Source organism: Carcharhinus amblyrhynchos, chromosome 13 (assembly GCF_965287045.1).
Source record: "Carcharhinus amblyrhynchos chromosome 13, sCarAmb.v2.hapA, whole genome shotgun sequence".
Lineage (NCBI taxonomy): Eukaryota > Metazoa > Chordata > Chondrichthyes > Carcharhiniformes > Carcharhinidae > Carcharhinus > Carcharhinus amblyrhynchos.
Genome location: NC_137336.1, coordinates 46,310,258 through 46,334,996, shown reverse-complemented (window position 1 = coordinate 46,334,996; position 24,739 = coordinate 46,310,258). Strand labels below are relative to the sequence as shown.

The 24,739-nt window shown below is 42.3% G+C and overlaps 1 protein-coding gene across 2 annotated transcripts in view; it reads left to right on the top strand.

The window, feature by feature from the left end:
* sh3pxd2b (SH3 and PX domains 2B) overlaps positions 1-24,739 on the top strand; it is a 272,944-nt gene that overhangs the window by 117,216 nt on the left and 130,989 nt on the right. For both annotated transcript variants that reach the window (XM_080201640.1, XM_080201639.1), the window contains exon 4: positions 10,455-10,531. In XM_080201640.1, the coding sequence (XP_080057766.1) occupies positions 10,455-10,531 (77 nt within the window). The remainder of the gene's footprint in view (positions 1-10,454; positions 10,532-24,739) is intronic.

Below are 24,739 nucleotides of genomic sequence, written 5' to 3'. Positions count from 1 at the left end.
ATGGAAAAACATTAGGAGCGATTTTACCAAAGAAATTCACAGTGCCAAACAAGTGTGAAAAAGGGAGGAGTTTGTGCTGTTTTTGCGGGCAATTTAAAAATTGAATCTTATCTGACTGTCAATAAGGCCAAACCAGTTTTACGCCAGCAGGGGAGAAGTGGACAGGTCATAGCTTGCCTGACAGCCAACTGATAGCAGCAGAGAGTGCAATTGTGCATTTGCAGATCTCTGTGCAATTGCAGCTGAAGCCCCACAATCCCTCACAGCCAAAACCCTCCTTGACCTGACCGGCCAATTGCCAGTTGCAGAGTGCGCAGCAGTCCCCTCTGGTTGCTGTTGCATAGAGGCAGAGGTTCCCTCCCCCCTCTCCCCCAACCATTGATCGCTGTTACAGAGGCCCCTTGCAGGAGGCCCCCATGGCCTCGGTCCCACCGGCGAGACCATCATGATAGGTCCCCATTGCTGGGAACCATACGTGTGATTGTCACCAGAAAGAACCTATAACAATGATGCAAGTGAGCCCAGACTACAGCGATATTTAATATAGCTTTTAAATATTACAACCAGCCTCACACCAGTTTTGGGTAAGATTGTATTTCTCATGCCCAAAGTAGTAAATAAGCAAAAGTGACAAGTGTAGTCTAACACTTTTCAGTATTATTTGCTCAACCTGGAAGCGATGGTGCTGCTGCAATAAAAGTGTCTTGCTTCATTTATACATAGAGGTGCGACCCCAAATTTTCTGCAATAAACCAATACAGGAATTATGCTCTAATTTATGCACCCAGGGGATTGTGGCAACAATTTCCTGAGGAGTTTATTTATCTACATCGGAAATATAAAAGCAAAAGGAGCACCAGTCACTGTTGTCCATTTGTTTTAAAACTTCAAATGTGAAGTACTTGATAACCATTTTAAAAATGATGGGCAAAATCTTCTGGCTGTTCACAGCAGTACAATCTTCCAGTCCAACCGAAGGCACACTCCCACCACAAGCTTCCCAATGGAATGGGATGGATTCAATGGGAAATTCCATTGATGGCAGCGAGAGCAGAAGGTTCTGCTGTCAGCCAAACTTGTGTTACCGAGAAGCACACTGTGGGCAGACCAGAGAATCAATGTCTTTTCCTTCGAAAAGGAATGCCTACCATTAGTGGAATCTTCCCAAAGTTGTGCAAAGCGTTGGCCCTGGCGGGTAAATTGGCGTCAAGCTCGAAAGGCTGCACAGGCAGCTTTTCTCACCGTGTTGAACAACACTGTATGGTTCTTCCCCTTATAAAACACAGTCAGCTGGAGAGGTGGAGTCCAGTGATGTTGGCAAGGCCAGGAGTCCAGATCTCCTCCCACCACTGCTACAACCACCCCCTGCCCTCTCCCTTCCCCTCCCCTCTAAACAGGCTTTGGGGCTCTCTTCTCCTCCCACCATCACAGGCATTGGGCATCCGCTTCCCCTTCCAACCTAGGCACAAGGGCATTCACCCACCGCACAATTATTGGTGCCCCCCCACCCCTGGTGGGGTTGGCTGTGCCAGGGCACTGCCTGGCCATGTTCTAAGCACCAAGAGCCCATACATACCTCCATGCGTCACACCACCCGTTACAACGTCAAGGCTGCTAAGTAGAAAATACATTGACGTTTGTGGAAATTAGGCTCACGCCCCTTTTGGGTGTGGACCTGATCACATCAGGGCGGGTGGGTGGTGGGAAAGAACTCAAACTGAAATCTCACTAGCGAAAGTTCTGTTTTTGGTCTCTCACGAGATTTAGCAGCCATTACGGGATTTTGCCCACGATCGACGGGTCACTAAATCAAGCCCCTATGCATTGCACAGCTGTAGTGCTGTATCATTTAGCGGCCCAGTCAAAACTTTATAACGGCAAAGGATTAGGAATCACAGTTAAATCTGGGCTTAAACCCAGTTGCCCCATTGAGATTCCTGACATTTGCCATTGAGGTGGCTGGGAAGTCACATATTTCTGGTTTAGACTTTAATTTCTAAATGTAACAGGTATGGCAGTGGATCCACTGCTGCGTGCACTACTAAAGATTAATTTGCGTGCTTTCAGCAAAATGTCAGATTTGACAGCACCCGTCCGTCACTGGTTGTGGCCCAACTGCGGCCCCCACGGCCAGCCCTGACACTCCCACACCCCCACCCTGCTCCAGCCCCTCCCACTCTCAACATTGATGATCCCTCCCACCCCAGCAAACTCCACTCCATCCGCCTCATCAATTGTTGGCCTCCCTCCTGCCCTGAACGGATCCCAATGCAGAGTGCTAGTGGGACCCCCCCCCCTCACTGATCTCCCCCCAGGCCCTGCCCCCAATAGGCCATGTCCTGTCCTGTGGGCAATGCTGAGGGCACAGGCTGGCACTGCCAGGGTGCCCATGTCCAGGGAGCACCATCACCCTGCCGCCTGACCCCCTGGGGGGGGCCCCTGATTGCCCCCCCACTTCATTCCTTCGGGGGGAGTGATTCCCATTCCTTGTCCTGTTAGTTCCTCGAAAAATGGGGAGCTACTGTAAACTCTGCCGAGTCAATTTGTACTGGCGGGCTGGGAGATGCTATCGGGCCCGGAGAATTCAGTCCCAGGCTTGATAATGACACTTGAATAACATTAAAAATAGATTAAAATACTTACTTGGTCCTTCCGCTGGTTTCCTGTGTCGTCCCGACTGCGCTGGATTTCCAGCGGTGGGAGACACATATGCATTGGGAACGCACGTGCGAATCCTGAGAACTGGCACACATGTGCATCTCCCCACCCGACCTGCCAAAAAATTAGCGGGTTGGAATGAGAGAATCGCCAAGAGTTAACGTTTTTACAGAACTGTACGTTTCCTTTTCTGTGGAGAATGCCTGAATTGTGATAAGAGGTTTCTAGAAATGTCTTGATGGTCTTCGGAGTTTCGGGAATTTGAATAAAAATATCCCAGCATAACATTCAGCAGGATGGTTTTCCATTAATTTAACAAGATCAGTTATGCGATCAATTTATTTTGAGCTCTCAAGTAAAAATGGATGACCCCAACATGTTGTGATGATTTAAAACCCTTTTGGGGGCTAGAATAACTGTTCTGCCTAAATAATGAAAGACCAGATTATAGCACAGTGTTTTTGGAATGCATTGTGAAGTTAGGCTTCAGTTTTGCATATGTAATACGTAATGGTAAAAGCCATATTCATACTTTAAAAGTAGCAGAAAACATGCAATCTGCAGCTAATTATGAACACGTGCCAGAGTGTGGCGACTGGGGGATTTTCTCTGTAACTTCATTGAGGTGTTAATGTAAGCTTACTTATGACTAATAAATAAACTGTATTTCATTTTTACTTTAAGTGTTTTTTTTTCAATTCTGTTGGGTAGGAGCGTTTACACGTGGGACTAACCAATGGATGACTTGTTTGCTTTTAGAGTAAGGTTGCTGTTCACCGGAATGCTGAGAAGCGCCAGGGGGAAGCTGAGGAAATCAGAAATGTGTTTTGTAATACAGGAAAAGGAAATCCGTCGGGATTTTCTATTGAATGGAATGCTACCTTGTGTGGTCTTTGGCCTTATTATGACACAGCACATTATCATCTCAAACTCAGATTGTTTAGAATTTTATTATGGCAACAGGATGCCTGGTTTCTATAAAGTGTCTCTCAGAATCAATCACGACCTCCAGTGTGAGGTTCTCTTGGTTCCTAATCACTTGGAAGACTTGGCCACATGAAAGGATGTAGGGTGTGAATCAGATTTTACAGATAATGCATATCTTGTCTATTCGAATGTCTACATATCCGTAACCAAGAATGGCCATTCATTTGATTTTGTTTACACTTGGCAAGGCCTTGACAAAACTTGATGTGACCTGGAATCTTGAGGGTGATACTTTCTTAAGTGCACATTGGTAATTATTCTGATTGGGTTTCATACTGTCAAACTATACTGTAAATTCCCTGGAAGGATTTCTTTTGAGGAACCAGGACTATTTTGGAGAAGCAATTTCATTTGTTTCATCTGTTGGATAAGGAACAGTGAACAACAGTGGTATTGGACCAAAGATTGTTGTTGGAGATGAAGTCATGTGCCTTAGTGGAATACAAATTTGCTGCTGGCTTTGCAATATTTTTTCCTAGCTGCTTTTATTATAAATGGGACAAAGTCCCAGAGGAAGTCCTTCTAACCAGCCCACCTGGATACTTGCCTACCCCCATGGCCACGAAGGGCCTGATTCCGTCTTACACTCGCCTGCCTGAAGTGAAAACTGTGCAATGTGGAACACTTTAAATTGAGACCAGCCTACACAGTCGGGAAATTTCCTGACTCAAGTTACCTGTCTCAGTCGTGAAAATCCGGCCCTTACATCTGAGCAACTGATCCCACTGAACCTGAGGAAGTGTCTAATGCTGACCTGAATTTTTAAGAGTGGCTTGATATTAATTGGCCCTTAATGACTCTGTGGAGAGGAATGCCATCTATTCAGCGAGTTTCATTGTTTTGAACTATTTTAGTCTTTTGGGAGTTCCAACTCAATTTATCTTCAAGATATTGTGCGCTATCTTACCTGCCATTCATGCCACGCTCCCGCTGCAGCGAAGTTGGTGGCCATCAAATCTGTTCACCGTGGCGGGACGGAAAAATTCCACCAGTGTGAATGGTGGTCAGATTCTGGCTGTTGACTTACTTGGCATAACACCCTGTAGCACCTTTTTTTGAGGGCGAAGGGAGGCACAGTGGTTAGTACTGATGCCTCACACCAGGGATCCAGGTTCGATTCCTGGCTTGGGCCACTGATTACGTGGAGTTTGCCAAGTTCTCCCTGTGCCGGTATGGGTTTCCTCCAGGTGTTCTGGTTTCTCACAGCCTAAAAGAGGTGCCGGTTAGGTGCATTGGCCATATTAAATTCTCCCTCAGTGTACCCGAGTGCTGGAGTGTGGCAACGCATGGATTTTCATGATAACTTCATTGCAGTGTTAATGTAAGCCTACTTGTGACACTAATAAATAAAACTTAAAAAAAAACTTTAAAGTTAAAGTTTATTTAATATCACAAGTAGGCTTACATTAACACTGCAATGAAATTGCTGTTTAAATATCCTAATCACCACACTCTGCCGCCTCTTCAGGTACACTGAGGGAGAATTTAGCATGGTCAGTGCACCTAACCAGCATGTCTTTTGGACTGTGGGAAACAGAGGAAACCTACACAGACACGGGGAGAACGTGCAAACTCCACAGTGACCCAAGCCGGGAATCGAACCTGGGTCCATAGTGCTGTGAAGCAGCAGTGATAACCACTGTGCCACCGTGCCTCCCAGGGGCATCATGTCTTCACCAAACACCCACGAGCTAGCTCTTATTTTCTATCCTGTCAGTATCCTATAGTGTTCTCACTTCACAGAGTGAAATAATTTTTCCTGTAATATTTTGTGACTGCCACTATGCCTTTCTACAGGTCCTTTCCCCAACCATCCATTTAGTAAGTTTCTGCGTGTTCTTATATTCACCCCAGAGTATGCCTTTGTCCTTCATGAGGATTTGTGGAGATCATTCTTCCTCTTCACCACATTATTCTGTTAATTTATTTGGGATAATTTGTTAATTTATAATATTCCTGTCAGCCAGGACCACATAATGTATACATTAAAGCTGCAAGTGTCATAATTGTTGTAATATATGAAATAATCCCTGAATATATGCTGTATGTATTGCAGTGTACTTCAAATTAATCCTCAATTCTGTTGCAAAGTGTTTTTCTAATGCTTGAAACAAAGTAGAGGTTGTTTTAAGTAGGTCAGCTTCATCCTCTCCGACTTATGTGAGGTGGCAAAAGTATTTATTTATTGGCAACAACTATAGCTCACTCTAACTTTTAATCTCCACAAAGTAGAAATGTATTACTGCTTGCCAGCTCTTGTTGGGTTTTATGACATTAACTAGGGACACCACACTAAACAAGAGCTTAATAGCAGATTAATTCCCAGATTTCTGGTTTTACTTAGCTGCATGCCAGACAGAGCCTAGAGAGTCGTCTCACTGATGCATGTTTTTCATAAATCTCATCTGAAGTTTAAAGTTTGTTGTCAGCAATGAATGCATTTGCAACCATTGGACATGTTTTTAATTTGCTTTATTTGTTGGAATGAATGTCATTGCTGTACTCTTTTATTGTAGTTTTTTTGGGATCACGGGACCAGAAATTCTTCTGCAAAATAATCAAGGACAAGCTTGCCTTAGCCTGTGGCAGTGCCACCTTGATCAAAGTGCATCAAATGGATCTTGAGTTTTTGCCAGTTCTCACTTTAAACCACTCACAGCACTGAGTAATTCCTCAATTCAATTACACAAATTTGTACCCCTGCTTTAACCTGTAGGCAATAGTATTTTTTAAATTGTTGTTGTTGTAGATGAACAGGTTAAACAGTGTGCACTCATTTTTACTTTCAATGGCAAGCAGCGTTACTTGAGTTTTGAAGTGTGGGACACAGATACCATTGCTTGTGGAAAATATGTCAGCAAATGGCACCAGTTGGCTTATTCATTAGTGCTGCCAATGCAAATGAGTCATATTAGCTCAGATGTAGATGGCTGATTTCCATAGACTTCTTATCCCTGAGTTATTTTATTAAAACCGTAACTATGCACTATTTATATATAGAAAAAGAAAATTGGAATTAAACATTTTTGAGGTTATGTGAGGTTCTGTGCTCAGAGTGGTTGCTATGATAATGGTACGTATTACATGCTTTGTTTTGCCAATTCTGTCTTACTTCTCTCACGAGAGTGCTGACCATTGCTTGAGTACAGTTCCATACTAATCAGCCTCAATAAGTGGCAATCTAGAAATGAACCCAGTCCTACTGAATACTGGTAGGCAATTGAGTAGTGGAAAACAACTGATCTGAGCCCAATCCTACTTCTGCCCTACATGTTCTAGTGTCCTTTCTAGCAGGAGCCCCTAAAAGTGCAACAGAGGACAGGTCTTGGGTATTGTTTTACTCTTCCTTACCCTGGAGATGCAGACACGTGCAAGTGTTGACTGAGAAGCTTTTGGAAGTTGGTTATTATTCTCTGTCCCTGTAGCCTCTCATTGCCTGAAGGCCATTGGCCAAAATGTCCATAGTGGATGCACTGATTTTGATTTTGGAGGTTTGTTTGTTGGGGGAAAGCAGCTGGAGCTGATTGTCATTTGCTATGGATATTGTTTCAGTGTGTGAAATCCTCCTTGGATCTTGGCAGTGTGGATGTCGTTGGATTCAATTTGTAATCCCTACCATCTGTGTCAGATCCTCTGAGGCCGTCTTCTTTACTCATGCCAAGTGTGATCTCTTTTGTTAGATTTTCCTGGATTTTTGAATGAGAGAGAAAGAGTGAGTGATGGTGTGGCCAAGAATGAGTTTGGTTCGGCAGAAGGTGGGCAAATGTCCCTTACCCCTCTTACCCTTCAGTGGCACCTGGCCCTGAGCTGGAGAACGTAACCGTGCCCCATTGATTTTAAAGTTACTTCATCATGTTGCTTGCTGGTTGGTCTGTGCTCCCAAATGATCATAGAGGAAAGTGCAAATGGTTCAGACATTTGTATGTGGCCTAGGTCTCACAAGAAAAAAAGAACATAACCCTTGGCTTTTACAGAACAAAGTGATTTACATACCATTCTGTGAGCAGTGACAATTATTTTGTAAATATTAACCCCAGACGATCACCACACACTACACAAATGTTAACTTCTTCCCTGTTTCCCATGCCCAGCCACCTTGACAGTCTTTCTGATTGAAATGGGCAACTTAGTGTTAAAGTGTGGATGGTTTTGGGGAATGGAATCAAGGGATATGGGATAGGACAGCAAAGTTGAATTGAGGCAAAAACTCAGCCACAGTCCTTTTGCATGGAGGAGCAGGCTCAAGAGTCCAAAAGGCCTAATCCAGGATTCAGGTTGCAAAAATTACAATCAACAAGCCAGAATATTTTTATTGCATCACTGATTTAAATTTAAACTCCAGTTCCAGATGTAAAAGTAAATGTTTCATCCTAGTTTAATTTTCAGCCAACAGGGCTTTCTTGTCCCAGTACCAAAAGCAACAGATTGCAATACTTAATTTTCACAATTTCTTCAGTTTAAAGGATTTATAATTTCAATTTCCTGCTAATTATAAACTGCTGATGTTATTTCATCTTGCTACCCCTCCTTTCACTATTCTTCAGTGCAACAATTTGTCATATATTGTTCCTTTAAAAAATAATATTTTGCATTTGAAGATATAATATGAGGATACACTGACTGCAGTCAGCATTTTTATTTTGCAATCCAGTTAGCAAATTTTACTATTTTCAAATCAGATGTCTGAAAATAACAACGTAATCTCACGTGACCTTGGTAATTTCTTGGTTTGAAGAATTGCACCAGCAAGAATTAGGAAAGAAAAAAGCAGCAAGCTTAATGTGGGATTCTGAATTCTCACCACACAGATTGAATACTTTTAAGGCAGAGATGGATCGATTCTTGGTAAGCAAGAGGGTGATAGGTTATCGGAGGTAGGTGGGATGCAGATTTCAGGTTACTTTCAGACCAGCCAAGATCTTATCGAATGGCGGAGCAGGCTGGAGGGGCTGAATGGCCTACTTCTGATCCTTGCTTGTATGTTTGTAAGCGATGTAGAAACACTATTTTACCTAGAGGGTGGTTGGAGTCTGGAACAAACTTATTGAGAGGGAGGCAAGTTTGATCGAGTTATTCAAAAGGGAATTGCATCGCTATCTAAAAAGAAAGAATGTGCTAAGTACCAGGGATAAAGCAGGGGAGTGGGACTGGGTAGTATACTCTTTCAGAGGGCAGACCCGTTGGGCTGATTGGCTGCCTCCTGCATTGTAAAAATTCTGAAATTTATCTTGTAGCTGGCAGGAGTGGGATACTATAGGCTAATGTGCAGCAATGCGACTGAAACAATATTGAGTACAGTTAAAAGAGGCACAGTTTGAATTAAAAAGGGAATAGAAAATATTGTCTGGTGGGAGACATCAGGGAATAAGCGATTTTTCAGGGAAGTAACTAAATAGGTACTAACCTAGTGAAGCTCAGCTGGCATCGTGCATATACCACAAGATGCTGATTATAGACAGAGATAAGCAGGCCCATTTCCAGCAGAACAGAATCAATCTCTATCCTCAACCATGAGTGCAACAGATAAGGCTAAAATGATGGCAAGCATCTTCAGCCAAGCATGCTGAGTGAATCTTCCTCAACTTGTTCCCAAGAGACCCCGAAGACCAAAAACCAATTGTCCAGACAATTCAGTTCACATTAACAAGTATCTAAATGCACTGGACAGAGTAAAGGGTGTGGAGGCAGACAGTATTCCAGTTGTAATGCTGCAGGCCTTTCCACATGAGCTAATCACACCCATTGTTAAGCTATTGCAGTGTTACTACTACTCTGGTAACTACCCAACAATAATGACAACTGCTTAAGTGTATTTTACTGAGAAAATATAGGAAGGTCTAATCTTGCCTATTATGATATCAGATTCCTCCCAATCATTAATGATTGATTAAGTTATCATTCGTGCCATCAAGTGGCATCTGCAAACTAATAAACTGTTCATCAATGCCTAATTTGGATTCTATCCGAATTACTCAGCATCAGACCATATCACAATGTTGACCTGAAGATGGATACGAAAGCTGAATCCCAAAGAAGAGAAGTGAGTAGCTGTCCTTGATACCAATGACCTGAAGGCTCGGGCAGTCTCGATGGGGGAAGGTCGCTCTTCAAATAAGAGTTTTGTCTGAGTTAATTATATGCTGCACGTTGATGCAGGACAGAGTTACCCGTTTAAAGAACCATCCTGGCTGCATGCGCAAAAGAAAGTGGCCAAATTCATCTCCTGCAGCATTATCTTTCGGATGCCCTATTATATTCTGCACAATAACAATGTGCAAAAGACACAGAAGAATACTTGAATCAATTGCATAAAAGTATTTTAGTTATTTTGTGTACAGTGTCATTGCTTGCCCTCCCCCCCGCTCCTCCCACTATCTTGCATTATATGTGTACCACCTAGTCTATCACACTAAGTTTCTAATTGATTCGCTTATGGAAGGGGTAAGTGGCTCAATGAAGAGCATTACTTTTATTGCTGCGTTGAGATCTAGCTTACTTGAGCACATTTACCTGATACCAATTAAACAATCAGAATATTCCATTCAGAACTTTTCATTCGCAGCAATAAAATTGCTTGTGGCAAATATTTTCTCAACTGAATGGAAAAAGAATTCCAAATAATTCACACAGATACCAATGTCCAACGGCTCCCAATGAATCTCCTGAAAGAATTGAACATTTGACTCTTTCCCAGATGAACAAAGTGAATGGAAAAGGAAGGCACTGTTTGTTCATGACTCAGAGGGTATGAGGAAGGTCATTTGTCTGTTCACTTGCTGAAAAGATGCTATGTGTTTCTTTCTTTGCAGGTAAAATCCTCTTCAGACGAAGTCACATCAGGGATGTTGCAGTCAAGCGGCTGAAACCAATCGATGAATACTGCAGGGTAAGTTCATGAGGGGAGAACTGACAGATCTTTAGCTCATTTCTGGCTTGTGACCTTCGAGGACTCTAACTGAGACAAATGTTTCCTTATGTAGTCCGTTGGCAGTTAACACATTGGAGGCGGCAGACAGGAAAGTGTTACAGTAGGTTACTGTCCAAAATCACGGAAGTGCTAAATCCCAGTGCCAAAAATATACCAACAATTGCACTTTTATAGTCAGATGTTTCCATCGAATACTCTACTAGCTTCCTAAACAGCAAAGGATCTTTAATTCCTATTACTGAATATTAAAATTTTCAGCAGAGAAAGATAAAATTATCTTCTAATATTACATGATTGATCCTCAGTTCATGGAATTTACTCCTGTAACTTAGAGTGAAGGTGTTTCTTTCTAGGATTAAAATAACAGGACAACTTTGAGCACCAATACATGTCGCTCTGCAGCAGTCAAGGGATTTCTTTTGTGAGAATAGCAAGGATGGATTGTACAGTGTAGTTTTAGTTTGTTATTAGTAGCTAACAAATAATACATGCACTGTAGCAAGATGGTCAATTTACTATTAAGGAATGCTGAAGCAACAAATAACATTATATGTTATTTTTACCACTGTGAATTATCCCTCCTCATCCTTGTTGACCTGTTTGCAATCTTTAACATGATTGATCAAACTGTCCACATTTGATGCCCCCCCACTGTTATCCGACTGGTTAGTCTGCCCTCTCCTACTTCTTTCTTTTCTGCCCAGTCATGGTAATCATACGCACTGACCACTGGACCGGTAATTCTCCTGCTCCTACCATGTTGCCCATCAATGCATCGTCTGAAAACACAACGTCAGGTTCTACGTGTATGCTGTTGACAGTTCTGTCTCACCACCAAGCCTTCCAACCCTTCCACTCCCTTGAAATTATCTGACATCCAGGATTGGATGAGCAAAAATTTCCAATAACTAATTGTTGGGTGTTGAGAAGACTGAAGGCATTGTCTTCAGTCCCAGCCATAGACACCATCCCTGTCTCTGCTTAAACTAGACTGTTTGCAAACTTTGGTGTCCTATTTGATCCTGAGATGAGCTTCCAAACAAGCACTTCCTCCTTCACCAAGAGTTCATAACATTACAGGTCTCTGAGCCACCTTTGTCTCTTCTGCAAGCACTACTACAAGTCCACTTTCACTGCTTTGGGATTCCTCCTATTCTGTGCACGACAAGATTGGCTTTATTGGTAATGCCAGTAATAAAACCAAGCCATTTCTGCTCACTGGGCAAAGTAAGACTGATGAAATAATGGCTACTCAAGTCAGATTATCGCTCACTCTGTAGTGTATGTACTCATAAATGGGCTGAAGACCCGAGTCTGCCTCAGATTATTCTGAAAGCATAAAGCATCACAGAAATTTGAGCAACAGGTGAAGCTAGTTATTACGTGATGCTTCTGTGCCATGACAACACAAATGTCTGCCACAAACAGGATGCTGCTGTCAAACCAAAACACTGTTCGGCCTACCACACAAATGAGTAATGTGGTATACGAATTTCAGTGCGAGTTCAATGTCCTCTGCAGGTAAAAGGAATATGTCCAGACATTACACCTCTTGTGAATAAATAAAAGTATTCGCATTAGTTTCCTGGATGATTTTTCATGGCAAACTTCAACCAATCAGAGTCAGCTTGCCAACCAATCACCAGTCCTATTCTCAGGCAGAATGAATTTTTCTCTTTGAAATTTGGCATTCTTACATCTGACCTAATAAGTGCAAGTGAAAAGCTTCAACTATGTCCCTTTTTTTCACCTCTGAGGTATCCGTGGTCGTCCAACTTTTGCGCATATCTGTTTGTAATTGTTCTGGGTTCTAAGCTCTGGAATTCCACACCCGTCCCCCAAACCTCTCTGCTTCTCTCTCTCCTTTAAAATGCTTCTTAAAATCTAGTTCCCTGACAAAGTTTTTTGTCAGCTTTTTTGATAGCTCCTTGTGCAGTTCAGTGTCAGCATTTGTTTAATGCTCCTGTGACTCATCTTGAAATGTTTTACTACAATAAAGTTACTATGTTAATACAAGTTGTTGCAAATGTAAACTACAACATCTTGCATTTAGATAATGTCTTTAATCGAATCCGAGGGATTCTGCAACAGCTTAAAGCAGCTGACTACCGGCTGAGCAGATAGAAATGATTGGTCTGTTGCGTATATTAGCAAATCCCTCTGTGACCCTGCCCCTCCTCCTCTGTGTAATCTCCTCCAGCCCCAAAACCCACAATCTGTGCTCATTAAATTCAGGCGTCATGAGCTTCTCCCATTAGAGTAATTACACCATTAGTTGCCAAGCCTTCAGTTAACTAGATCCCAAACTTGGGAACTATCTGCCTGCATCCAACCTCATTTTCTTTCTGTAAGATACCCCTTAAAACCTATCTCTTTGACTAAGACATCTGACTTAATATCGCTTTATGTGATCTTGTTGCTATACTTTGTTTTATAATGCTCCTTTGAAGTGATTTGGGACATTTCATTATAGTAAGTATAGGTTGTTGACAAAGAGAAGTTCAATAATTGTCCTGAGATGACCTCATTCACTTGAGTGGACACTTTGAACTTGTAAATTCCCTGCAGTGGCTCTACTTTGAGATGGTGCCTGTAGACTGCTTGTGTGACTTGCATCTGATCTTGTTAAGGCAGTGATATATGATGTCACTCTCTGGATACCATTTAATTAGTAGGTACCCACCCATATTTGGGCAGGTACTTGTTGTTGCCAGCATTACCTCCTGCTGAAAATTGTAAATACAAAAAATAACTGGCTTGCTTCCCTCCATGGTCTACCCCAGTACTGCTGGAAAAGCAATACAGAGGCAAACAAAAAATCCAGCTGAAATATTGGAAGGGAACAGCTTAAATAGAAAAGTGATTTTCAAATTTTTATTTGTTTATGAACAGACAGTATGGTAAAGCCAAGTTATATTGGAGCACATGTTGCATTACTTGCACAGTCCATAATCAGGATGAAAATATTATAAAGCTTGGTTTCTCTTCATTGGCACATCAAAAGAGGAAATGTTTGGAAAATACATTTTTGTAACTTAATATCCCTTTAATTTGTGAATATCTAATGATAAACATTCAGTTTATATGACTGTTTATTAACCCGTTGTTCCCTGCACTGGTTTACGTTAAGTTCCACTGTGCCACTGCTGAGCAACAGAATGTTTGTCTCTTAATCTCCAGCATATTTGCGAACATGTATTCTCATTTATGTTGCAAGAACACTTGGCCTGCTATAAACTAGTGCAAGCTGTAGAACAGAATCATTCATTACTCAATACTGTCAGTTGGTTGTCATTTGTTAACCAATATGATACAACAGCATCAGTAGCAATATTGAACCCCACGAATATTAGATCTGTCGCATAGGCATTCTTTATCCAAAACTGTTTCAGATTAGAGTATTTGTGAAAGCTTCAGAGACACACAAAACAGTACAAGGGGGATGGCATGTTGCAACGTAATGCAACACTGTTTAAACGCGATTGGTCTAATGGTACATCATTTTGAAGCTCATACTTAAAGAAGTTATATGGCAAGCCCTGTCAGATGTGCAGATTTCTATACAAATACTCAATCCCATTGTAACTAAGACTTTATAATCACTCTTGTGAACGCATGTGAACAAAACTTTGTGATTATGAAATCTGACATCCCATCTAACAGTAACAGTTGAGACTAGCCTTAACTATGTTTGATTTCTGATTTGTTAAAACTCATATTACTGTTCTATATGTTAAAACAGTAATATCTTAGACTCCATTTGGTTTTGAAATTTGCTATTAAAACTATGGGGTGGTGATGGGCCGGGGTAAGATGTTCTTTCAGATTGTTGGTGCAGATTCAATGGGCTGATTGGCCCCCTTCTGCAATGTAGCCATTCTATGGTATTACCGTCATCATGCACTAGGCATAATAGTTCTTTTTAGTGTAATGGTTAATACATGCGTTTACATAATTTGTCAACCTCTGCTGGTTTGTTCTGTTACCAAGTTTTGTTATCCAGATAAAATATTCGGATCAAAGATGTTTACACTGAGCAGGTGGCAAACATCGAGTTCAATTGCAATTCACACAATGTTTCGAGATATAGGTTTTTATATTGTCCCCATGTTTGCAACAAAACAGGAAACATGGAGAAAATATAGAAGTTTCGAATTATTGGCCAAATTATACAACATCCAGTTCCATTAAAATACGTTGGTGGTTTGTATAAGAGATGGAAGCTGTTTTGCTCCAGTTCTGAGGATATATTCTTACCCAGGAAAGCAGGAACAGGAGTACACAGTTCAAACATCTTGTAAGGGGTGGGAATTTCAGCCTTCATCCCATTGAAGTCAGCAGGGACTTGAAGGCTCATCGTATCTGCCTCTGGGAAATCTGCCACAGCAGGGTCGGAAAATTCTGGCTGTTGAGCCTGTTCCACTATTGCATTAGATCATGGCTGTTTTGTACCAAAGGTTCACTTTTCCACTATACGCCTTGACATTCTTAACTAACAAAAATCTTGTCAACTGCATTGTTTCAAAATAACATTGAGTATATGGCACAGTAGTGGCGCAGTGGTTAGCACTGCTGCCTCATAGGGCCAGGGATCCAGGTTCGATTCCCGGCTTGGGTCACCGTCTGTGCGAAACCTGCATGTTCTCACCGAGGAAACCAGAGGAAACCCTCGCAGATACAGGGAGAACATGCAAACTCTGCACAGACAGTGACCCAAGCTGGGAATTGAACAACAATCCAAAAGAAGTGCCATTTAGGTGTATTGGCCATGCTAAATTCTCCCTCAGTGTATCCGAACAGGTTTCAGAGTATTGCAACTACAGGGATTTTCACAGTAACTTCATTGCAATGTTAATCTAAGCCTACTTGTGACATTGATAAATAAACTTTAAAACAAATAGAGTGACAGCTACTTGTCATTGTAGATGTTTGGAAGGAATAAGAGAAATTAAAGTTTGTTTTGGGCTATTTCTTTTTAAGTAATTTAACATATGGGATAAATTAAAAATGGAATCTCCTCTTCTCAGCACTTTTTTAAGTTCCATTGTTCATGAGTAGGGTAAGATAAGAGTGTTGTGGGTTCTTGGTGGGAGATGCATGCACACTTAACACATATCAACTTGCTAATATAAGTGTGGTCAAAGTGTTTTCCATGCTGCTCTTTAAATTCCTTGCTGCAAGTTTCTTTGAGTCTAGGGATCAAAGAGATTTGGTGGTGAATTGTTTACAAGCTAGTAGGAGATCTGAACATTTTGCTTTCACCATTCATTAGTTCCTAATGCTAGAACATCAATATGTATGGCGTGTGTAAAAGGGGATTGCTTGCTCTTTTTTATGAGATGATCCCTTTAATTGCTTCAGACTGTTATATGATAACCATGGGGCAGTTTACATGAGACTGTTGTGTAGCAATAAATAATGCAGGGTTTCCACACAGGGGCTGTGGATCACAAACAGATAAAGAATATCTATTACTAATGCTTCTTTCTATGGACAGGGATAACATGGCAGAGAACTAAGCAAATGTCTAGTGAAATTCTCTGGTTTGGATATTTTACATAGTAAATTTCAAAGAGTATAAACAGACGCTTCATTAAAGCATACATGGTGTTGGAAAAGTTAAGTGGAAGCATATTGGAGGAAGATGGATTGGTGGGAACCATGTGTTTTTGTTACCAGAAACCTGTTTTTCAGATTGGAGAAACTTCAGAACAGTGGTGGGTGCAGGGCAGTTTTCCTCTAAGCCTCTGGGTGCAATTAAATTGCAAACATCTTTTAAGGAAGATTTCTTTTCATTTAGATAGTGTCTTTCACAATCTCAGGACTTCCAAAGGCACTTCACAATTAATGAAATACTTTTGAAGTGTTACCACTGTTTTAATGTTGGAACACAGAAGTTGTACACACTGGTCCCTCAAATGACAAGTGAATAAATGGCTAGATCAGTTTATGGCATTGGTTTGAGATCCGTGTTGGCCAGTCACCAGAGAAGTCCATTGCTCTTCTTTAAACAGTGCTATGACACCTTTTCTAACCATGTTTCATCTGAATTGTACCTCTGACAGTGTAACATTCCAAGCATTGCTCTTAAATTTTAATCTAGATATTGGCTGCAATTCACCTATTTGCAATATAAAACAGGAAGTGTTTCCACTGGTATTAACATTGCCGGTCAGGTAGGATTCACCCACTTTAACCATTTCAATTTATGCATAATCTGAAACAGGTTGGCCAGCCCGGCTTTACAGAGATTGGGGCACCCTGATCTCCACACCTGTCGATCAAAGGCTGAGTGTTTGTAAGCATTTAATAGGTTGGATATTTAATGAAATTTCACTTCCTCTTTTCTAACCACAAAGTTTATAAAGCACTTGAGATGCATTCAAGCTTGAAGGGAAAGAAAAACAAGCAAAGCTCTTTGCTAGTGGGTAAGTGATCCATATCTGCCATACAAACCATTTCAAAGGATGCAGACCCCGGATGCTAACCTTCCAGTTTATAAAAGGGGTACTCACCAGTGAAACTGACTATCAAGCACTTCAAAGGGGATTCATAGCAGCTGTATGCTATCAGAGAAACAAATGGTTCTCCCAGGAAATGCTGACTGGTTATTTCTGTAAGAGCAATGTAAAAGGGCTTTTAACACAGGACCAGTTCCTATTGTGGAATGGAGCACTGTGGTGATTTTGAAGGCTTCTTGATGTCCAAGGGGCATGGATGTCAAAATGACCAGGGCACTTCAAAGGTTTCAGAGCACACAGGCAATAATAACTTTCTTACCCCAGAATGATGTCAGAATTCACCATCCTGAAACTGAATAGCATGTTTCCCAGGGCATCAAGGATAAGTGCAACACCCATCTTGGGGGAGAGTCCTGAGATCAAGCCCTTTCTCCAGCCCAGGTTAACCCTTAGATCTCTGGGGGGGACTCTCCCTCCACAGCCTGGCAACAGCTGAGGGGCACATGGGCACAGTCCTTACCTCCCTTCCCCTCCCTCAAAGAACAAGGTGCCAGGTCAGGATGTCACTGTCAGGGGCAGTGCTGGTTGGTTCCGGGTGCCCTGAAGGGGGGGCCTCTCTCTGTAACCTGGCATTGGCAGAAGGGCATGTGAGCTCACCGATTACCTTCTTACACCCCTTTGGAATGTAAGGTGCCAGATCTACATTTGTTCGAACCTGCTTTTGGAGGTGGGGAGATGCATTGTGGGAGGCTGCTGAATTGAGCTATCAGCCTGTTAATTATATTACAATGAGCAGCATTGCACAATCAACATGTTCCCACCCACTTTGGCAGTTCTGCACAGAACCAAGCGCTAGCATCCTGGCATGTTTACAATTCAGCATTTTTAAGCTAATTTTATATTTGAATACATGTTACATACTATCTGATATTTCTAGCCTAATGCAAGATAGTTGCTAAGTAAAGTTTTAACAATGAGGGGTTTAACAAGGGGTAAGCTTATACATATTTAGCCCTTTCACCTTCTTTGATGAACTGTAATGAAGATATGGTAAAGAGAAAAAAGGACACAAAATATGTTCAACTATTTCCCTTGTGGCAAAAAATACATGAGTTTTATGAATTTGATGTAAGGAACCCCAAAGAATAGCACTGAATCTATTAAAATATTGCATCTGAAGGAAAAAAGTTCATAAGAACTAAAGTATTATGTTCAACCTCTCAAGCCTCGATCTACACACAAGATGCTCTCTCAATAAATGACCAAATTATGGCCAGAATTCTCCCAAAAACATTCTGTGTGTCGAATTTGCATGAAAATTGGAGTGAATCATGCCGGTTCTTTAGTGGCAGTTTCAAAATGAATCTCCCATACTTCGTGCACTGCAGAGTACACTAACGTGAATCACTCCAGAGTTCAGGCAGCGGGGCCTATCCCGACCTGGGGGGTCACTAACAGAGAGCTGAGGAGGCCATTGCTCGTGCGCCAATGTGTCAGCGCTGAGATCGATGCACGTGCAGTGGGCCTGCACTGCTGGCTCCTGATTGCTGGCCAGCCCTGTGACCCCCACAAAGTCATCCTTCACGGTCCAAATGTTGTCCCCCCACCCCCACCATGCTTGGCCCAACTCGATAGGCTGTGCCAAGGTGTCCCCTGGGCGTTGGCACTTACCCATTGGGCAATGCTGAGAGGCACAGGCTGGCACTGCAAAGGTGCCAATGCCCAGGGGGCACCACCTGTGTCACCCGACCTTCTGGAGGGGCTCCAATTGCCCTCTTCCTTCAAGCGGGGCCGAGCTGCTAGCTCCTGGAAAGTGGGGAGCTATAGTAATAATATATGATTATGTGCCTCCCTGCCAGTTTCTGGTGTGGATGTTACATCACCAGAAATCTGGTGCTGGGCGATGCTAGCAAGCCGGGATGCCCAATGCGGATCCTGTACATCAAGTGCCGCTGAAATCACCTGGCCTGCTGCGCTAAAAAATAATGCAGCGAGATGAGAGAATTGCCCCCTATGTGTTTTTAGGTATTGGGTGAAGGACACGTTTTTTTCACCAACCTGGATGCACTTCACTCTTCCTCTTCCAAATGTGTGATGGTATCTTACATGGCTACTTGAGAAGGCAGAGGGGGTCTCACCTGAAATAATTGTATCTGTGTCAGTTCATCATTCCATTAAAACTGTGCTAAAATTTCAGCCTGGACTATTTGTGCAAGCTACTAAAATTGGACCTGAATCCACAACATTTTGACTTAAAAGCAACAAGTCTGTCACTAAACAAAGATCGACACCCCGGCTAAATGACTGATCTACTTTAATAATGTTAGGATGCTGCTATTCTCCAAAATAACAGGCAGGTAGAACCTGAGTTCAAACATCTCGGGGGGGGCGGGGGGAGAAGTTTTCCCGTCCCGCCCCACCCCGCCCGCCATGGGAATTGTATCGAGTGGGAAGCATGGACCATGCAAAGGTCCATTGACCTTGGGCAGGATTTTCTGGTTTTGGGGTTGAGTGCGGCCGATAAATCCCACCTCCTGTCTGATACTGCAGAGTTCTATGATGAGAGTCTGAGTAAATTGTGTCTGTTCTCTGGAGTTTAGAACAATGAAATGCAATCTCATTGAAACATTGATGATTATGAAGGGGTTTGAGGGAGTAGGTATTGGGAAATTGTTTCTGTTGGCTGGGGAAATCTAAAAACAAGGGAGCACAGTTTCAGGATAAGGGGATGATCACTCAGGACTGAGATGAGGAGAAGCTCCTTCCTCGGATCAGCCGCGATCACATTGACAGAACAGTCTTGATGCACCTGAAGGTCTTCTCCTGTTTCTCATGTCGTTTCATGCTGCTCTTTTTCTGATGGCAATACTGCTGCCCTTCCTTTTCTCCTCTAAAGAAGTGTATAAACCTGCCTGTCGGTGTTTTAAGATTTCACCTTGCATTGCTAGAGTGGTTAATGGCCCTCTTTACTCAACTTGTTGCAGATGTGCCATTGTATAATGTTTTCCTTCTATTACTAGTTTTCCCAAGCACATGCAAAAGCAATCAGAATGGAAACAAAAAGACCTGGAAATTCCTGAGGGCCCACTTTTTCTGGCATTGCTGCAAAATTCACACCTGTCTCACTTCATCCAAGGACTTTAACCTGGTGTTGTGAGACTTCTTACTGTGTTCACCTCATCCAAGGCCAGGGACATGGCCTCAAATTTGCAATCGATTACTTTACTCATGTGAATGGCCATAAAGGGACTCTTCAATGATGAAGACTCATGTATAAATTCTGCTGAGGCCTTGCATAACCAATAGAAGTGTAAATTTTGTGAGGCAGAATCTGCACCCCCACCCTGCCCCAATTGAAATGTGGGATGGGGAAGGGATAGCGAACGTAAGATCTGTCCACAGCCCCTTCTTAAGAGGAGAATTAAAGGTCAAATTCAATTGAGATGAAATTTTGGCAGTGCTGAAGTCCAGCCCTCTCCCACATCTCTTTGCCGCTGCCACTTTCTCACCTGGATACAACATGCAGTGTCTCTAACCTTAGGAGGTTTAGGACTCTAATATCAATTAGAATAAGAATACGTATAGTAAATGCCAAGTATAAGCATAATGGCAATGTTATCAGCTAAGTACATTTGTGTACCAACAATCTTAAAGAGGGCTGTCTTTGGGCCTTGCTTGGTGAAGTCTGTGGGGATGGTACCTGCAGATTCCAGAGATGTCTACATAGGCATCTGCTAAAGACAATAATATCAATCATGTCTGGCATTATTGATCATTTATCCAGTTTTTCATTCCTGGCGGGGGGTGACAGTAATGTTGGCCTTTTGCATTCTCTCCCTCACTGATTGGCTTTTCCAAGAGAAGATAACCACAAATGGAGCTTTTTAGGTAATGGGAGGTAGGTTTATGTAGTTAACCCCTTTAGAAGCGAGGTTGGGAGTAAGAATCTTGATGTAATTCTATCAACTTCTGGCTTTCACTGGGGGTGGATTAAAGGCAAGCAGCCTTGGAGCTTTAGTAAGTTAACAAAATAACTCATTAAATACCAGTTAACCCTCAATTCTTGATTTGATAGTGAGCGAATGTGATTCGGGACTAGTCAGCGTTTTGACAAGCTGTGAAAACAGCTCGAGTCATAACAAGGTGGGAGACTGCTGTTTAAATCACTTCTACTCTCCTGAGAGTGATTTCGCTGCTTGACAGGTAGATTCAGTAAGAAGTCTCACAATACCAGGTTAAGGTCCAACAGGTTTATTTGGTAGTAAACGCCACTAGTTTTAAGAGCACTGCTCCTTCGCTGGCATCTCCACATCATGACAGGTGAATTGCCAACTTTTTGAATGTAACTTCATCCTGTCCAGTCCTTCACTCGCCTTCTGCTGGAATTCACTCCTGCCAGCCCTCACAAAGACATGGAAGCAGCTTATGCAACTTCACCTTCAGTGAGGGAGAAGAAGAGAAGGATTACTTGCAGGTGCAACACCAGTAGCAGCTATCTTCTGTCCAAGCCTTTGACCCTCCCTTAGAGTGGCAATGGCCTCGTGGTATTATCACTAGACTATTAATCCAGAAACTCAGCTAATGTTCTGGGGACCTGGGTACAAATCCCAGCATGGCAGATGGTGCAATTTGAATTCAATAAAAAATATCTGGAATTAAGGATCCACTGATGACCATGATACTGTTGTCGATTGTCGGAAAAACCCATCTGGTTCACTCATGTCCTTTTAGGGAAGGAAATCTGCTGTCCTTACCTGGTCTGGCCAACATATGACTCCAGAGCCACAGCAGTGTGGTTGACTCGCAACTGCCCTTGGACAATGAATAAATTTGAATAAACTTTCCATAGGGCCGAGGGAATGGATACTACAATCCAGTTAGGGGAAATGTGACATGGGGAAGCCAGCTAACTCCCTCAGTGTGTTTGGGCACCAACTCGTACGGAGGCTCAGGCTCTCAGACTGTTGCTGTTGACGTCTCCAACCTCCTGGAACGAGACCTTCTCAGAGGATCAGGTGGACACAATTTGCCAGTGTCTGGTTTAGCACGAAGCACCATTTTAGTAAGGGATGTTTAAGCTTCTGCTTGGAACAGCCACCTGGAGCATTGTTAAACAGCAGATAGCCACTTCGATTTGCCTAGCAGCTGTTATTAAGAAGGTTGCACAGCATTTTGGTGGATAGCATGTGATCAAACACCATCTCATAACAGCGGCCAGGTGATTGAGAGTAAACCAGCTTGTTGAGGATTTTGAGTGCTACTTGAAGATACATCACCTTTCACTGTTCATCTGCTGCTGGAGATTTAAAGGGAATTTTTGAAATGCATAGGGAAGCTTTTTGGGATGCGTTGTAAAGCTTTCACCAGCAGTCAAGTAGCACTTATGTTACAAATACTTTTGAGGACTTCATTTGGAAAGTATAAGTACTTACCTAGCCTATTGAACTCCTCATCGGAGTCACCAGGAGAAAGCGAATTCTTCCTCATTGGCATTTTGCTATGGGCCCCCTTGATTTGGAAGAGGACATGAGGCCACTAGCTGCTGAAAGAGAAAGTGAAAGGAAAGGATAAGAGGATGAGAAGTATTCCAAATTCTTAGGATAGAATCATGAGAGAATCAAGCTCAAGAGCCACAAGAGGATGGAGGGAGGGACAAGAGGGTGAGGTAGACTTCCCCCACCATCCCAACTTACAAATAAAGACATCCTCTTGTCCACTTCTTCCACTAGAATCTCCAGTCTCCTTTCACTTGATCCCTGAGCCATTCTGAAATGTGCGGCTGTGTGTTAGCCAGATCCCTCCGCATCTTCATTGGAAGTGGACGAGTAGAGCTTACATACAGGGCAAGATTTTCTGACCTCACTCACCCCAAAACCGGAAAATTCCACCCGAAGTCAACAGACTTTTCCATGGTCCGTCCCCTCGCCTGTTCCAATTCCTGTGGTGGGTGGGATGGTAAAATTCAGCCCATTGTGTCTTATGATAATGGGTCTATTGGCACACCAGCAGTAAAGTTGTCGACATTTCTGCTTTAATACCTTCTGGTATGCAGCAAATGGACCAAAAATTGTGCTCTAAAACTCAATAGGCTCATCTTATTAGTGCCAGTGTTCACCAAAATAACAGGCTCCCTCCCACGCCACCTGTCTCGCAGGAATGGGATGAAGTATGATGTAAATGCAAGAATTTTTTTTCTCTAGGAGCTTTATAAGTAAGCATAAATCAGTTAAATTGACTAATTGTGAGCAAAAAAAGGCAACGTTCACAAAAGCTTACAGTTGTCCACCTGCACTTAAATGGTTTGAACAGAAGTCCTTATAATTCTGGAGAGGCAGAAATGTTGAATCAATCTTACTTTGCTTCAGCTCTTTGTTCAGCCTCATTTCCCCTGCCAGCTTTCCAGGTTGGTCACAAGTGTTCCCGTTTGTCAAGCTTATTTCCCTTTGAACAAAGGTGCTCAGCTTGATTCACCAGACACAGCCCCAATTAAATACACTTTTATGGACTTCTGAGGGAAATGAGGCAACAAACTTGGTTTTAACAATGGTACAAAGGCTTATTTAACAGTGCTTGATCCTTAATTTAGAAAACCCCTGTCATAATTAACTCTTTGATCACAGTTCCACAATGTTCACAAAATGTGATGTACCATTTATTTATAACATTTCAGTACTGCGTTCATTTAATAAAAGCAAATTACTGCGGATGCTGGAATCTGAAACCAAAAGAGAAAATGCTGGAAAATCTCAGCAGCTCTGGCCACATCTGTAAGGAGAGGAAAGAGCTGACGTTTCAAGTCCAGAACTCTCTGTGTCAAAGCTAAAAGGCATAGCATAATCCTCCGCCATTTTCACTAACTCCAGCGTGATGCCGTCACCTTTTCTATGCCTTTTAGCTTTGACAGGGGGTCATCTGGACTCAAAACATCAGTTCTTCTCCCTCCTTACAGATGCTGCCAAACCTGCTGAGATTTTCCAGCATTTTCTCTTCAGGTTTCTGCATCCATTTAAGCTTGCCGAAAAAGTTTTAAAATATATTTCCAAGCAGCATTATACTAGTTTCTGTCTTTGTCACAGAGATATTTGGAAAAGCATTAAGTATCATTGTTAAGTACAGTACAGTAAATGTTTCCATTCTATCCAGCTGCAAAATGAACTGGCATGCTTACTTCCATCTTTAAGAAATATATATTGGATATTTTTATTTGGACACATTCTCTAAATTGTATACCCAGAGCAGCAGAGGAGCTGATACATGAGAGCAGGGCCAGCTGTGCTTGTGCTAGCGGAGCCAAGATTTCTTTGTCTAAACAGTGTACAGCTCCTATAGAAAAAAATATGCGTCAATGACATTTCAGTGCACCAGTGCGTTCACATACTTCAGCTGTTTGTCTTCTTCACAGTACAGTACTAAATTTAGTAGATGGGATGCTTTCAACTAGTTAGGAGGTAACCCAATAAAATGATTACAGATCAGTGCTGTAGTCTCTATAGTATTCAGCCATTCTGTAATTTCATTGTGTGTGGTTATTTCACTGATGTTGCAGTCATCATTCCCTTGAAGTAAAGATGGTGTCTGTCAAGCTTCATAATTTGCGTGTCCTCAGGTGACTCAGAAGGCATTGGCCTTGATTAGGCTGATGGAGTTTATTTGTCTGTCTTCACACTTGACTTTGAGTATCCTACAGCGACACCACTGGTTAACA